General features: G+C 35.2%; 2 protein-coding genes across 3 annotated transcripts; both read left to right on the top strand.

Annotated features, from left to right (window-relative positions):
• The first annotated feature begins 1,728 nt into the window (after positions 1-1,728).
• LOC113716611 (peroxidase 11) lies at positions 1,729-4,262 on the top strand. The gene is made up of 4 exons (XM_027241008.2): positions 1,729-2,014; positions 2,175-2,366; positions 2,698-2,863; positions 3,608-4,262. The coding sequence occupies exons 1-4, from the start codon at positions 1,796-1,798 to the stop codon at positions 4,030-4,032; spliced, it is 1,002 nt and encodes a 333-aa protein (XP_027096809.1). The 5' UTR covers positions 1,729-1,795; the 3' UTR covers positions 4,033-4,262.
• Positions 4,263-8,876: 4,614 nt separating this feature from the next.
• On the top strand, positions 8,877-16,799 carry LOC113715720 (inorganic pyrophosphatase TTM2). 2 transcript variants are annotated; one of them, XM_027240010.2, is made up of 12 exons: positions 8,877-9,001; positions 10,517-10,875; positions 11,321-11,435; positions 11,814-12,009; positions 12,095-12,208; positions 12,390-12,563; positions 13,122-13,316; positions 14,111-14,233; positions 14,310-14,431; positions 15,091-15,214; positions 15,350-15,622; positions 16,241-16,799. In XM_027240010.2, exons 2-12 carry the CDS (start codon positions 10,539-10,541, stop codon positions 16,457-16,459), a joined length of 1,992 nt encoding a protein of 663 aa, XP_027095811.1. In that variant the 5' UTR covers positions 8,877-9,001; positions 10,517-10,538; the 3' UTR covers positions 16,460-16,799. The 2 variants fall into 2 exon arrangements, with proteins under 2 accessions (XP_027095811.1, XP_071928630.1); XM_072072529.1 differs by lacking the exon at positions 8,877-9,001 and adding an exon at positions 9,068-9,222.
• The last annotated feature ends 359 nt before the right edge of the window (positions 16,800-17,158 follow it).

The raw sequence follows: 17,158 nt of genomic DNA, 5'->3' as shown, positions 1-17,158 counted from the left end.
GTTATCAGATTGGCCCATGGTTTAAGTGACCCTGCTACTTACCAAAGCTTTAGCTCAAGTCTTTAATGTCCAACCAACACTATTCTGGGCAAAATGTAGAATGTTTTTTGGCACATGATTATCAAGATCTCTCTCTCCCCACTCCCATCCCCCTCCACCCCGAAACACCCCCCCCCCCCAAATTTTTTATTTAGGGATAATTTGAGAAACCTCCCTTGAGTTGAGGTTACATATACCTCCCCGAGTTTACTGTTTTCGTAACAAAAACTATCTAATGGACAAAATTTTGAATGAATAATCCAAAATGCCCTCGTGAAATTGTAAAGTTCATTTTACCTTCATATATAATTATTTTGAAACTAGGGAACATGAACAAAATCTCAGACTCATTTTCAATCCTCATCTCTACTATTTTAAACCTTTAATATTACCACATTTCAAATTATTACTATTATCACCATGACCATTACCACCATCAATTTCTAAATTCTAAAACCTCAATCGAAATTTAAAAAAAATTGCACTGTTAAACTCAAAAAATTTTAATAACCACATCAATATAACATCCTATTTCTCAAATATTGGAGTATCAATACTAGCCCTATCCTTTTTAATCCCAATTTATATCTTCTTCTATTCATCTCCAAATCCTCCAAACAAAGCTAAAATTAATTTTTAATATGTTATTATTGTGTTTAGGACATGATTGGTTATTCCACGAGTGAACCTTATTTTTGTTTCCATTAAATGTCTAATTGTGTGATGCAGTCATATGAACAAGATTAGGAGTGGATTGTTTAATTGCATGAAAAAAATATTAATATGTTAAGGCTATTATGGTCATTTTGTAGGGCCAAGGGAAGTATGTGTAATATTGAAAACCTCAAAGGGTACTAGGTGAAATTGTCAAAAACCTCGAGGGAGGTTTCTGAAATTATCCCTTTTATTTATTTTGAAAAATTTTAATTCGTCTAATTCTTTTTTATTTTCTTCTCTATATTCTTCTGGGTTCTAGATAAATCACAAAACCATCAAATCCGGTGATTCGGTGAATTCAGCTGGAATTCTTGTTTATAAAGAAAGCTTAAGAAGGCTAACGTGTTAATTGACTTCGAATTAGATATAGAATCTGCTTTCAATAAGTAAGCTGCAGGCGGCCCTGACAAGTGAGAGTGGTTGCATTTTAGTGAGAAGTAAATCAGTTTGCTGAAATTATGCTACATTGTTTTTTACACGATAGGATAAGCAGATGTAGCATGTTAACCAAAAGCAGTAACCGTGTGATATGGACTCTTTTACCTAGCTGTTATTCACTTGATGGACCAAAGGGGCAATGGATTCAACAAACGAACTTCTTGTCTTGAAGCAGTTGAGAACTTTTGCTTCTTGTTTTTATTAAGAGTATTGCATGACAAACTAAGGTGCAAGTGTCTGAGATTTTCAGTTTCCTGGAAAAGTTGGGGAATGGAGACATCAAATAATATGAGCAAAGGTGATTGGTAGCTTGCCCAAAATTTGCGTATATGATGGATTACAGACTTAAAAAAGTTTGGGATTATTCACCAACCAGACCAATAGTAGTTGCATCCTCTCTTGACTATGAGAACCTTCACAAATTTTACTCAAAAAGCCTTGACTAAATCCATGTCCATGCAAATCTCTTGCTGTAACCTTCTTACCTATATAACTCAGTCTCAACTCTCAACCTGCAAATATATTTCATAATCTTTGCGTCTTCCCTTTTCAGTGGAAAAGCAAACAAGCAAAAAACTTGGCACCTTTTCCTGATTCAAGAATGGGATCTGTGCAATGGACGCTTTTACTACTTGTGGTCGTCAGCATTTGCAGCGTTCACGTCCATGCAAGTGATCCACCTTTAACGTTAGATTACTACAAGAAAACATGCCCAGCTGTGCTGGAACTTGTTAGGAAGGAAATGGAATGTGCTGTGCTTTCTGATCCTCGTAATGCAGCTTTGATCTTAAGATTACATTTCCATGATTGCTTCGTTCAGGTTAGGACCAAAACTTCGTTTGCCTAGACATGAAGATTTTCACTTCCTTTATTTGCTTTTTTTCAGCTGATCTCGTTGCAAGGAAACATTGTCCCTGATCATTGCTTCTTTTATAGTGGTCTATGATTTTGATTTTTTTTTTTTGGAATTATTATTGTAGGGCTGCGATGGGTCAGTTCTGCTGGATGATACAATCGATCTCCAAGGAGAAAAGGAGGCACCAACTAACAAAAACGCTTTAAAGGGGTTCAGAATCATTGACAAAATAAAGAACTTACTGGAGTCAGAGTGCCCAGGAATAGTCTCTTGTGCTGATATTCTCACTGTTGCAGCAAGAGATGCAGTTCTGCTGGTAAACTGAAGTTATCAAAACGGATACACATCCGATGCACAGCCTAAAGAAATCAACTGGTTTTCCTAAATTGCATGCATGTAGATTAAGAATTTCTATCTATTATGGGATGGAAGGGGCAGTGACTTCCAAGATTTACAAATTCAAAATTGTGCAATATCACATAAAATTGAGAATTTTTTTGAAGGGCATTTAATAGTCAATCCAAAAATCAGAAAAAGTAAATCACGCATCTACAGTAGGACCTTTCTAATTGATGTAGACATTGTCCCCTTAAAATATTTAACTTGAAGGATAATTCTGGTATGTTTTATTCGTTTGGAATATTTAGGTAGGTGGCCCGTATTGGGATGTTCCTTTGGGTAGAAAAGACTCCAAAACTGCCGGTTATGAGCTCTCAAGTATCAATCTTCCAACTGCAGCTGATGGCCTTCTCTCCATCATTTCCAAGTTTATGGAGCAAGGGCTCTCAGTCACTGACATGGTGGCTCTCTCTGGTATGCATGGTGCATCAAATCATTGTCATCCCCATGAGTTTGAACAGTTGACATTAGCATATTAGTAATTCTGAATTCTAATCATGCATATCTTTTGTCGGAGTGATTCAAACAGTTGTGCATCATTAAATCTGGCTATTCAAATTAAATTCTCCTCATTTAGTACTTTATTGTTTATAGGATAAAAACAAAAAGGTTATATCCAGAATACCTTTTGGTGGATGCAGAATTTTGCATTGATAATTTTAGTTCGTGCCAAGAAAAAAATAAATAAATCAGTGGTTGATGTCTTTCTTGTCATCTTAGGACAAGGGGGTTCGATTTTTCCCTGCTCAATTCCCCTTTCCCTCATCTTTCTTCCCTTTCTGGTCTTACTTGGAAAGCCAGAAAATTTCTACATTTTTTGTGAACATATTTTTTAATTACTTTTTCATCTCACATTTTCCAATTACGCTGGAAAGTAATTAAAATAAGCTTCAAAACTCAAAGCTATTACTATTATCCAAAATTCAGCAAGATAACTGCAAGATGAAAATGAACCGGTGAATAGTGATCATACTGTCTATAAATTTTTTGATCGAATAGATATAAAATTTTCCATCCAGCAAGAAAGATTAGAAAATGAAATATAAGAATCTTGCCACCATGCATGAACTATAAAGGTTGTTTTAATTGTCAACCTTTGTATATATATGATCCAAAAACTGTGTGTTTTTTTTTTGTTTCTCCCTCTTCATTTGGCAGGTGCCCACACCATTGGCATGGCACGTTGTGTGAATTTCAGGGACAGAATATATGGAGACTACGCACTCACTTCAGAAGCAAATCCAATTTCTGAGGCATATCTGCAAAACTTGAGATCTTCATGCCCTCCTGCCGGTGGAGAAGACAACAAGGAATCAGCTATGGACTATGAGACCCCTGAACTATTCGATAACTCCTATTACCAAATTTTATTGAGGGGACAGGGACTCATTAATTCAGACCAAGAGCTTTATTCAAGTATTCTTGGAATTGAAACCAAAAGGCTAGTCCAAAATTACGCTGAAAACCCTCTTGCTTTCTTTGAGCAATTCTCCCAATCCATGGTGAAAATGGGCAACATCACAAACCCTGAAACTTATGTCGATGGAGAAGTTAGGAGGAACTGTAGATTTGTGAACACATGAAGCTACAAATTTAGATATTAGATCAAAAACTTCTCTCTTTTTTTTTTTCTTTTTTTTTTCTTTTTGTGTTGGATGAAGAGGCCTCATTAACAGGGCTTAATTTGATTGAGTTGAAAATTGTTGCTTTTATCATACCCCGTGTAATAAATAAGATATATTCAAAAATTATTTTGTGAAGCACTCAGAGCCATCACTCGAATATTTTTATGTAATAGTTACAATTGTGGGGTTATTAAGCCCAACCCTTTTTTTTTTTTTCCTTCATTATAGGCATGGAAAAAAATGCAATTCTATTTCCAGAAAGTCAGCAGTGGTTGGATATGTCTATAGATGTTTCTTGTAAGGTAACGTAACAATATATAACATAAAGTGGTTGACTAATACATGAATCTTGTTAACAATTCAACCCTGTGCCCAATTAGCCGTATTTTTTGAATTTATTAATATTTTTCGTGTGAATTAACTAATTTGAAGTGTGCACTGCACACCATCTTACAAGGCAATACCAACCACAAATAAAGAAAGTTAGAATTCAAGGAACAAAAATTAACGAATAATGGTGGGTTATAAATTAAAAACTTAAATTTGATAGATTACCCCCCAAAAAAAATTAAATTGGATATCCAGGACTGGGTAGAGAATTGAGATCATTCTTCTATTATTTGAAGCTTAGAAGAGCAAGAACTTAAATTAAGGCTCCTGAGACGAAATGGTTCAACCCCTGAAGCGAGTCCAAGCTGTATAGGCTACTCAGTGGCCCAATCCAACATGGTGGAGCATTCACGCTTGAGGCTTCCTGTCGTTTTATGTGTCTTCGGGCAAAAACTTGGCCTTGTAGTTTGTCCAGCTTCAATACTTTTCTTTTGTGGCTGAAAAACCAGAGTTTCTAATTAAAGTAACAATCCAAGCAACAGATTCCCATCCGTATGGACCGTGTCCCCTTTCACATCTTTCTTAATCTGGGAAACTATCAAATTCCTCCTTTCCATGACTTTGAGTTAGGACAGGAGAGAATCTAGTTCATTTTTTTCTTGGACGATAAATAGGAAAGTGACCAAAATATATAGCTAGATTTTGCTTGTCGTAACGGAACTTGAACTTGGAATTGTTCGTAACCTCATTCTCCACGCCTCAATCAATCAAGGTACTTCTCAACAATAGAACAGCTCCAGTTTGACAAAAAGCCACATTTGCCATTCAACTCAATTTCTTGGTAAAGGGTTTTCCTTAAAAAAGAGCAAGTTACAATCATCAAGAGAATTTTGAGGTAGTAATCAAGCAACAATAGAATTGAAGAAAATGACTTGATCATGGGTGTTGGACCCTCAAGGCTCCGTATGTAGCTTTACCCTATAACGATTCCCATAAGCCAACAACACATCCAAATTGCTCCATGATAAAAGGTGAATGGCCTTTCAAATTTCACATATTCTCTTTGTGTTATTGTTCGAATCATTCTTGATTGGGACTTTTCCAAGCCACCAATAATGATGGCCGTGCTCTCGTGAATTAAGAGCCATACGTGGCCGAGAGCAATATTTGTAGGTAGAGTGGTGGGGTGGCCTATAAAATTTGATGGAACTTTTGAAAAGGGGTCGAAAGACAAAGATGTTTTCATAAGATCTTTCTAGTCCAATCACTTAACTGTGCCCAACACTATGATATATATTTATATATGTAGATGTTATTGCTTGTACACTTTAAGTAATTTGTCAACCAAGCAACGAACTTCATTGGCTCTTTTGGCAAGACTTTGTAATTGTAAAAAAGGGTGCATCATATAAAAGGTATCTATGCCTATTATTTTATTACCGTAATTAGGGCATAAAGCACATTGATACGGCCTTTTACTCTTATTTTAGAAGCTGTAAAACATGCGAGGAACATACAAATGAAAACGATATCTTGGACACAAGAATAAGCAAGAAAATCTACATGGGTCAATAGCTTGCCATTTTGGCAATTGAGGATAACTCTTTCCAACGAATCTAATGTTTGACCAGAAAAAAAGACATGAGAATAGATTCTTAATAGACCTTAATTTCCATTGTTACCTCATCTATTCTATGCGAGATTAGGGATGGTAATGGGAGCGGGTGGTCGCGGGCACTCGCCCCACGAGGGCTAATGGGGCGAGGGATAGGGTGGGGCGGGGAGAATTTTTCCCCCCTCCCCCCGTTTAGAAATATTCCCCCGCCCCGCCACACGCTAAAAAAAATAAATATATATATATGTATATAACTATATATATAATATTTAATTTAATTAGTTACAAATTTATGATAATGATATTATTAGTTCTATGTATTATATAATGTATATTAGTGTATGTAATATAATTGATATTATCAATTATATTGATAGTTATATATGTCTACTAATAGAATTTATTAATTAGTTATACTAAATTTACTAATACATTTATACTAAATTTATAATTACACTTAATACAATAACACTTTTTTTTAAAAAAAAAAAAAAAAGCACAAGCACAGTAATGAATTAGTGATTGTATTTGTGCCAAAAGTGAAAACTTGACTAATTTAGTTGTATTTATTTCATCATGTTGGGTTGCATTCAAATAACTTTTGTTTGATTATTTTTATGAGTTTCAATTATAAAATTACAATAAATAATAACTTGGTGATGTGTTGATATTTTAATACTTGATTATTTGCTAAAATTTAACTATAATAAAATTATATAACAAATTTTTATTAGCCCCATGGATACCCCAGCAGGGGAAGCGGGGTGTGGTGGGGGGAGCAGGGGGCAGGGGGAATTAGTAGGCAGACGGGGCCGGCTCCCCTGCCCCGTTTCCATCCTTATATGAGACGTCTATGATTTATTTTTTATGTTGTAATGAATTTAATATCGTAAAAAAAATTGTGTAAAGATGTTTAATGAGCATTCGTAGTTATTATATGAATTCACCCGCTAACAAGCATTATCCTCTCTTGTATTTATGTATCTTTCTTAATTAACTTTATTAATCTGAAAATTTAACACTTGAATTACATCTCAATGAGGAGACAGACGCACAAAGAAATAGTTAACATTTGTTCCCAATGGAGCCCAACACTTGTTGGAACATGACTTTATATCCGATGACACTTTCATGTCCTTCTGGAAATTCAAGGTGTAAGTAACCCTACTGTCATAAAACAGAAGTAGAACAATAATAGTTTAGCGTGGACATAGACATCCAATGAAATCTTGAGAATTTGTAGAGAACTCACCGCATTTTTGCAGGATTTAAATGTATTTGTACCTTTTATTTATTCATACTACACAAATTCATCTTCAAAGTCTCACATAAAATAACGACCATATAGAATTTCTACGTTGTATATAGTTCAGGTATTGTCTCTTTTTTTAAATGAAATTGATAGAATCCCATTTAAAATCAAGGTGATAGAATGAAAAATAACAAAAAATTGCAATGAGAAATAATGGTTATTTATTGCATGCAACTCAGACTCAAGCAGCTCCTTAGATTGAACTCAAGCGAATTTGAGATTATATTTGTTGTTCTTAAATCATCCTACAAACTTGTTTTCAAACACATTATTGTTTTTCTCAATGTACGTTAGATTGTAGTATTTACAATAGCATTGTTCTTAAGTTGTCATTTTAATTTCATCACATGTATAGTTTAAGGCATTTATCCATTTTTGCAACACAAACATTTTTCAATTCCTTTTGGCATGATACAATATGGACAAGAAGCAAAAGACTATGAAACAAACAAAGTATTAAAATTAAGATGTATAGCTACAATCCAACTATTGTTCTCCAGCCATCACTAAATCCTGATATTTGCACAAACTATTTCACTCCAACTATCATTAGATTATTAAATTTGCATAGAACTATTATCAACATTAACTTATCATTAGACACATTTTGTTCTCAAACAATAATTAGATTGTCAAATTTTTCAAAATTAATATCAACTATCATGGGATTATGGTACACCAATCAAATATGCATCACTTCGTATCATAATCACGAGATTATCGTACACTGATCAAATATGCGTCACTTCGTATCATTATCGTACATCGATCAAATATGCGTCACTTCGCATCATAATCTTGTCATACTTGCCAACAACATAAATCATGTATTAAAAAAAGATTTTTCTAACAAATGCCCTTGAGCCATTCATTAAAACGCCTAACTTATATCTAAGATATGTATTATGTGAACAACATTCTCATATTTATTGCTCCTCTACATTTAGAGACTTTCTTTAATTAATATCATTTTTACTAAAAAAATTAACACTTGAACCTATTTTAATGAGTGTTTCAGAGGAGTACTTGTTAGCCAAACATGAAAATAAAAAACGAAAAAAAGTCTAACAACGCCGATCCAATATGCATCACTTTGCATCATAATTTTGTCACACCCATCAACAATGTTAAAAAAAAAAGATTAGTGAATGCCCTTGAGTTATTCGTTAAAACACCTATAACTTATGTATCAGGTGAACGCCATACTCTCATGAAAATAATAAAAAAATGGAATAAAGTCTAACAACTCATATCCCAAAAATAAGATCAGAAAGAAAAGAATTAATTTTTTTTTGAAAAACAAAAACTTTTCCAAAAAAGAAAAATTTATTCAAAATACATCTATAAATTAATGCCATATAATTATTCTTCAATACCTACAAGAAAGGTCGTATTTATGAAGCAAACTCGTGGCAAATTCTGCACAATTCCGAGTTCCCAATATCACATTCCTTTCCATTTTTAAAATTATTTCACAAAAATCAAGAAAACAGGAATTAAAAAAAAATAAGAATAAGAAATAATAAAAATTTCCCCAAGTGACACCTATAAATATACACCGTAACACAGCGACTCACACAGCCCCATGACAAAAAAGTAAATGAAGAAGAAGACTTCTACGCTCTTCTTGCAGAACTGAGAACCCCACTGTGCCTTTGTAGAGAGCACAGGTCAGTATCTAGAGAACGTTAACTTTTTCTCGGCATTGACATCATTTTTTGATATTTTGATCCAAAATATCTTGTGGGCATGTTTCCATTTTTAACATGGCCTTTAATTTCAATATCTGGGGTCTCTTTTTGTTTTCTTGATTGTTTTTTTGATGGTTTCTGTTCGAAGTCGGTCACTTTTGTTTGTTAGCATTACCTCCTTAGATCCGTGCAATTATCAAGTACGTGTTTTTTGCTCCCTTCTGTCACGTTTTTCGTGTTCAATTGCACTTTGGCTGCTTTTTTCATCTGGGATTGTTGCTTTTATCTGTTCTGGTGGTTATCTGCGGTGATCTTTGTGTGGTTCCGTTGTGATTGCTGTCTAGGTAATACTGTTCCGGTTGAATTCCTTGTTTTTGCTGTGTAAAATATGTGATCTTTGATCTTTATTATAACAGGGATATAGTACATTCTCTGTTTCAGTATCCAGTTCATTTTCTTAAAGAAGTTGCACTGCACACTAGAAGTTATAACATATTAGTTCTAATTGAATTTTGCTTATCTAATTGTAGCATATAGCTAGTGATTTAATATTGATGCAAGATCACCTGATTAGGATTATGGTGAAATTAGTTTTTAGCCTTAAATTAGAAGCCAAGAAATTCCTCGTTCTGGTAGCTGAGGGTGTAATTTTTAGTCAAATTTGTCTAAGTTTGATCTTTTTTTTTTTTTGCTTAGTTTTGAGTGCTAAGTTATTGGATGGCTTGATCATCAGGTCAACAAGTGGAGTTCATAGTGGTGATCTTGTTAGTATTTGTTGGCTATGTCCATATCTAAAGTATATTGTTCTGCGATTTGCCGTATCTCTTATGGAGAGAGCGATGAAATTCACATCTGTTTAAATGATAGGTAAAGTTACCATTGAAATTCGTTGAACGCCTATAAATCTAAGTAATCTAACTTGTTTACCTATTGATGATTAGCTTTGCTAGGTTTCAGACTTTTGGTTTTTAGACTGCAAAAATTTTCTGGAAGAAATACTTGCACAGTTCCGACTTTTTTGTGGGAAAAAAACAAGATTTTATCCCACTCAGTGAGATATTGTGCATAGGCTGATTGAGGGTTCAGTAATCAGTGCCCAGAGAAAAAGAATCATTGGATTACTTTATTCGAACTATAGTGCATATAATTAGTTCTTGGACATTCCAACTGAATGTTTTGACACTGTCGTCATTTTGATGTCTATTACAACATAGAGTATTGGAGATTGAGTGAAAAATGAAGGTAGCTAGCATTTCGTTTGTTGTCATGAAGGTTGCATCTCAATCTAAGTTCTAATTTTGATAGTTGAGAAGCAATGAAATTTATCACTTCTATGGGTTAGTTTAAGGCAGCAAGGGCAATTCAACTCATTTTATTTATATATTGAATGTTGACAAGATATTATAAGTTTAGAAGGTTGTTTCTCTGGACCAGCCTTGTTTTATTTTTTCAGTTATTCAATTTTCTGACGGTGTCCATGTTTCTCATTTTCAGAGGAAAAGCTTTCAATATAAAAATGGTTCAAGATGCTTCTAGATCTGAATCAACTCACCAAAAACCAGGCCTCCTGAAAGACCAAGTTCAATTAGCAAGGAGAAGGGGTTCTGATCGCTATGAAATTGTTCCTATCCCGGAACCTTTATCATTTGAGAAGGGCTTTTTTGCTGTAATCCGGGCATTTCAGCTGCTGGCACAAAAGAATGATGGACTATTATTAGTAGGCGTGGCTGGTCCTTCTGGAGCCGGAAAGACTGTATTTACTGAGAAAATACTCAATTTTATGCCAGCTGTTGCAGTCATCTCAATGGACAATTATAATGATTCTAGCCGAATTGTTGATGGCAACTTCGATGGTGAGACCTGTTCTTCAATTACTTGTTATACTTTATTCAGACTCTTTTGACTTGAATTTGATGACTTCACATTGAGATTTTGTCTTACTTGAGCTTGTAACAACGATGTATACCCACATATCTTTGCACTTTTCGTCGGACCTCATTCTTGATTGTCATTGACCTAGTTTGCCAAGTTAAGAAAGCCTTACTCAATTTAAGGGAGATTCATTTATTGGACCAATAATTGTGATAATCCATTTCATGCTTTCTTTTTTAAGTTTATTATTAATAGGCAGCGTTACGTCATTGTGACTCATAGGCCAAGTCTTGATATATATTGAAAATGACCTAGCACCTTACTTAATTTCGACAAACTTGAATTGGACTTTATATATATTTATGTTTTATGAGTAAATCTTACTTGATTGAGGTGCATGACAGTAAATTCATACTCTTAAAACAGATCCACGCTTGACTGACTATGAGACATTGTTAAAGAATATCCAAGATCTTAAAGCAGGGAAGCAGGTTGAGGTTCCGATTTATGATTTCAAATCCAGCTCCCGCATTGGATACAGGTTTAGTTCCTTGCTTTTGAACTCTTGAACAACTTTTGTTTATACATGTTAAGTAATATGGAATTTACTAAGCTAACATTAAGCGCCAGTTTAATTGCTGGATGATTAGAAGGATAATCTTGAATTAGCTCTATCTGGTCAAAATATGTTTTCTGTAAAGTGTCTTCTTCTATGAGTTGGTGTTCGCTTCAACTTTTCTTGATTGAGAACATGGCCGACAGTTTGATTATACAAAAGAGTTGTTCTATGTTTGTTCTTTCCTGCAAGAGATAATATTCCATGTTTTTATGATAAGCTAAACTAAGTTTGTGCATATTTGCTTGATTTCTGCTGTATGAGCACTTGGTATCATAGATTTAAGCAACATGCTTGTGGCAGGACACTTGAAGTTCCAAGCTCTCGCATTGTGATAATTGAGGGCATCTATGCTTTAAGTGAGAAATTGCGGCCTTTATTGGATCTTCGAGTATCCGTCACAGGGGGTGTTCATTTTGACCTTGTAAAACGGGTACTACGGGACATTCAACGAGCAGGACAAGAGCCTGAAGAAATAATCCACCAAATATCTGAGACGGTTTGTTGTCCTTCTCAGACAAGTGCACAAATGCAATAAATTGGGTTTGCATGCTAGAAGCTCTTATATGTAACATTTCAAACAGGTGTATCCGATGTATAAAGCTTATATTGAGCCTGACCTCCAGACTGCACATATTAAAATCATTAACAAGTTCAATCCTTTCACTGGATTCCAGTGTCCTACTTATATTCTTAAGGTAATTTACTTATTTTCTTTTCTTCCTAGTCTCCTTCGTCCAACCTTTATCACTGCTAAAAAGAAAAGAAATAGAAGCCAATAAATTGTTGAAAGAAAAGGTATCTTCTATTCATTAGTTCTTCTGTAGTTTAGCAATATAAGTTTTCGATTGTATAAGTGCTCTATCCGTGTTCTTTTAGTCATCAAGGTGTTTGACAGTTGATCAAATCAAGTCTGTGCTGTCTGAAGAGCATGCAGAAATCAAGGAGCAGACTTATGATATATATCTTCTTCCACCTGGCGAGGATCCAGAGACATGCCAATCATACCTAAGGATGCGAAATAAAGATGGGAAGTACAATCTCATGTTTGAGGTTTGTTCCTGTTTTACTCACTTTCTGATGAATGGCGCAAAAGTAATTTGTCCAAAATTCAAATTGCTTGGTTGTCATTTCGCTGGTCTAGTATGAAATTATGCTTTAGTAAATGCTGCACAGAGGTTTGGATATATAATGCTATTTGTAACTACAATTATAGGAAGATATATCGGTTTAGCTAGTTATGACAGAGATATGCATCTGTTGCTTCTGGTGCACCGAGGTTCTTAATGTTTGCTGTCCTGAAACAGATGAGCTATTTAGGATATGTATGCGATAGTGCTTTTGTAAGTACCGAGTCAAACCAGTTGTAGTTGTATTTACATGGTATGATGACTGCTTTTTTGGTTTGTAGCACTATGACATAGACATTGAAAGTTGTAACTGGATAAGAAGTTTGGAGTTAAGAGCAGATAATGTAGTTATCTTTCATTTGTCGGCTGTTCATACATTAAGTTTGGAGCATTGTTTTATTATGTGGGGAGCGGTCAATATATGTAACAAAAAAATGTTGCGAGTGTATTGACGAGTTCTATTATGCTACTGAAATCATAGGAGTGGGTCACAGATTCTCCATTTGTAATATCACCAAGAATAACTTTTGAAGTTAGCGTGCGGCTTCTTGGTGGTTTGATGGCCCTGGGATACACAATAGCAGCTATACTTAAGAGAAGCAGTCATGTATTCTCTGATGATAAGGTCTGTGTGAAAATTGATTGGCTGGAGCAGCTCAACCGTCAATACATTCAGGTATTGCTCCTCTCTATATCTTGTTTCTCATTAATATTGCCTTTTGGGCAGATTTTCTACTCATACTCAATTGCATGCCCCTACATTGAAAATCTCTTTTTACTTTCCTTTCGGTGTTCTAGTAACTCATGAAATTAGCAGCATGTGCTTGCTCTGGATCCTTCAATTTATATAGTCAATAGAATTCATGCCACATGTTTATAATGCCAAATAGTTTGCCTGATCCTTAACCCCAAGAAAAGGGCCCAACAAATATATTTCCCCTTCCCTCTGCAGATGTGAGGCTTGCTCCAGACTTATTTTTGAGTGACCAATAGGACAAGATTCTTTGCTTTATGTTTACTTGAATATGAAGTCTTGAAAATTATTTAGTCATCTAGCACGGAAATTAATCATAGGCAGTGCAATCTGCCGTGTGAGGTGAGAGCTGAAATCATGTCATCTCGGCATCTCTTCACATATTTTCCTTGATTGTGTCACATCAATTTTAATTTATCTACTAGAGTTCAGATGTTTGGAATAAACAAGAAATATAATAATATCTATAATAACTGGCATGGTCAGGTAGCAATCTAAGCAATGCCTCTTGAATTGATTGTTCTTTTCAATTGTCATACTTCTGCTGGTATGCTATTGTTCTTAAGAACTTTTTTGGTTGCATCAGTGTCCTTAATGGGTTGTATTGAAATCTTGCTATGTTGCCTCTCAGAAACTTCTTGTTTGAGATGGATTAGTTAGACTGGAAGTACTTCTGAAACTATGGCTATTTTCTGTTCCTTTTTCCTCCATAAAAGGTTCAAGGAAGAGACCGGGCTGTTGTAAAAAGTGTTGCAGAGCAGCTGGGACTGGAAGGTTCATATACCCCACGCACCTATATTGAACAAATACAACTGGAAAAGCTTGTGAATGAAGTTATGGTATGATATGTTCTACCACTTTTCGTTGGTGTCTTCTCCTTCTTGTGGCCCTAACTCAATTCTCACTGTCTTGCAGGCTCTGCCAGATGATTTGAAGACAAAGCTTAGCATAGATGAGGATATTGTCTCCAGCCCTAAAAAAGCACTTTCTCGAGTGTCAGCAGAAAGGGTAGCACAAAGGAATAAAAATCTTAAGAGGTTGATTATCTGATGTTTGTCTTACAATCATTTGAATGCCTTGTAAAGCATGACCTTCAGATTTTATCTTCTATATGTATTTATTGTTATTTGATATTTCTATATAAAGAAAACGATGACTACCAACTTTCTTCTCCAGGTTTGCTAGTGTTTCCATTTAGATTTTTTTCCTTTGATTTTTTTTTTTTCTGATAGCAATTGCATAATTAAAAATTACCCATGATTGACCACAATTACCTATGCCTATAGGGTGTTTCCAGTTGAGATGTCTGAAGACAGATATAAGCACTGATAGAAGGATTACATCTTTATATTCGCATTGTTACACTGGGAAATGTTAAAGATTGCTGATGTTCATTGTTTTTAAATTCCACTAGTTTCTTTTGCTAACAAGTTGCTATTTCACAACAAATAAACTTGAATTCACATGCATATTGGTACACAGATTCTGCCTGGATTTTATTGTTGTTGCTTCCTATCCACCAATGCCCTGAACCTTCAATGGAGAATTATATTTTCTGTATCTCCATTTTCTGGCCAGCATGTCTTAATGTGCTTTTGATTCTCTCTCTCTCTCTCTCTCTTTCTCTCTATATTTGATGTCAATATATACCTGTTGGAATGTTAATACCAAGTTCTTTTTTTATTTGTTTTTCCAGGGGTATGTCACATTCATATTCTACCCACAGGGACAATAGTTTCTCTAAGGCCAATGGATTTTCCTCCCATAACCATAGATTTGAGGACAGGACAACAGATTCAGTGGCACCATTACCTAACCAGGTAAACTCATGCATATTTCCCTAATCAGTTGCGCCAGTTGATAGCTTGTTGTTAGCAGCAGCAATCCAATGACCTTTGTGATTTTGCTTGTCTTATAAAATTTTTGGTTATTTTTTTTCCCTGGGATCAAAATAGGGGGCCATCATGCAGCTATCAGAACAAATATCTACTTTAAATGCTCGGATGGATGATTTCACATCCCAGGTTGAAGAATTTAGTTCCAAGCTAACCAGCAGACGATCATCCCCACCTTCACAAAATTTGGTTTCGCAAGCTGAAGCCTGTAATGGCTCTGCACCGACTTCTCATTTTATTTCTAGCTTAGAGAATGGCTCCTTAACTGGAGGTATAATGCCGAGTTCCTCATCTTCCTCCCTTTTAGGGAAGGATGCTCCACTGATGGAAGAGGTATACTATCTTGTTTTATCAATTTTTATCGCGTGATTTGCCGTGGTAGTAGATAGCTATCCATCGAAAGAGAACTGCATAGAGGATGTTTGGGTTAAAATATATTACTTCAAAGAACTGACCTTATAGGGAAAAAAGTGATATCTGGTTTGATGGCAGTGAATACGAATACTGCTGTATTAGTTTGTGTGTGCTGTCATCAGATCAATATGACTTTGAAATTTGAATTCCAGTTATGCTTATGGATGTCAGGATTATATGCTTCTTTAGTTCTTTGGCATTTGAACTTTATTTTGAGCAGATGTCATTTTTATTCAGTCTTATGCAAGTGCTCGGCCGGATTTTACATGGGTTAATGTTGCGGACCAGATTCGGGGAATATATATGTTCCTTGGCAAGGGACTCACCTATTTAGAAGACACTCTATTATGGCAATCCATGATCATAGTCCTCTAAATGTTGATATTCGTAGAACTTTGTCCTTAACTGTTCCTGCTCGTTAAAAGATGTATCGTCTTCGTGATATCATCTTTATAAGATGTCGCATCTGTTTTACTTGCATTCTAGACCAGTGTTAATCATGATTAACCTTCTCTGTGTCATCATACTATCTGCCAGATATCCAACATAGCCAGGGGGCAGCGCCAAATCATGCATCAATTGGACAATCTTAGGAATCTTGTTCATGAGAACTTGGGAAAAAGAGCCCATCCAGCCAGAATAAACAAGAGCAGTGAGACGGCTTATGTTGATCCTGTTGGAGTCTCTCTCATTTTGACATTTGCAATAGGTGGCTTGGGAATCTTGTTCTTTAAGGGTTATGCACCCCGAAATTGATGCCTTCCCCAACACTGGTTCATTTGGATCATAACATCTATACTGGTTGAGCTACGGTTTGTCTTTTTGAAAATCTTTTTGGTTTACAAGGTCCAGTCACACCACAGAGTTTTGCAATAGTACCTTCTCATTTGGAAAGAAGGCTAGTCATAAATCATGCTGATCTGTAGCTTGAGATGTTGGAAGCTGTCAAGGCTTTCAAGGCTCTAATTGAGTGCATTGCAGAAGGGTAGGAGGGTGTGTTCTGCAAATTTTGTAGCCTTGCCGGGATTCTCTGTTTCAGCGCAATACTCTTTAACCAATTCACCAGATTAATGCAAGAAAGAAATTGTAACCTCAATTTAATGTTGTGATGGTCAGGGTTCAAAACCTGCTTGATGGCAGAGTTGAGTGCTTTTAACATATATGCTGCTACTCAGTCTTCACCAAAATGAAAAAATGAGGAGTCAAGGCACCGGAATCAACTGCCCTACAACTGTTAGTTACTCTTTCAAGTGCTAATAATATTTTAGGAAAAATAGAAGAGAAATATTATTTGCTTTCTCATTTTTGTTAATCACACTCCTGCTGTGGTTTTAATTGTATAGTTTTTATTTATTAGATTGTATGATAAAACAAATGGTGATAGTGTAAATAACAAAAAATAAAGTGTAAATAACATTTTTCAAAATAGAAATTGAATCAGTTAAAAGTCTTAAC

This window comes from Coffea arabica, chromosome 11e, assembly GCF_036785885.1.
Source record: "Coffea arabica cultivar ET-39 chromosome 11e, Coffea Arabica ET-39 HiFi, whole genome shotgun sequence".
In the NCBI taxonomy this organism is placed as follows: Eukaryota; Viridiplantae; Streptophyta; class Magnoliopsida; order Gentianales; family Rubiaceae; genus Coffea; species Coffea arabica.
The sequence above is the reverse complement of the archived record's forward strand: the minus strand, read 5'-3'. Positions and strand labels throughout refer to the sequence as shown.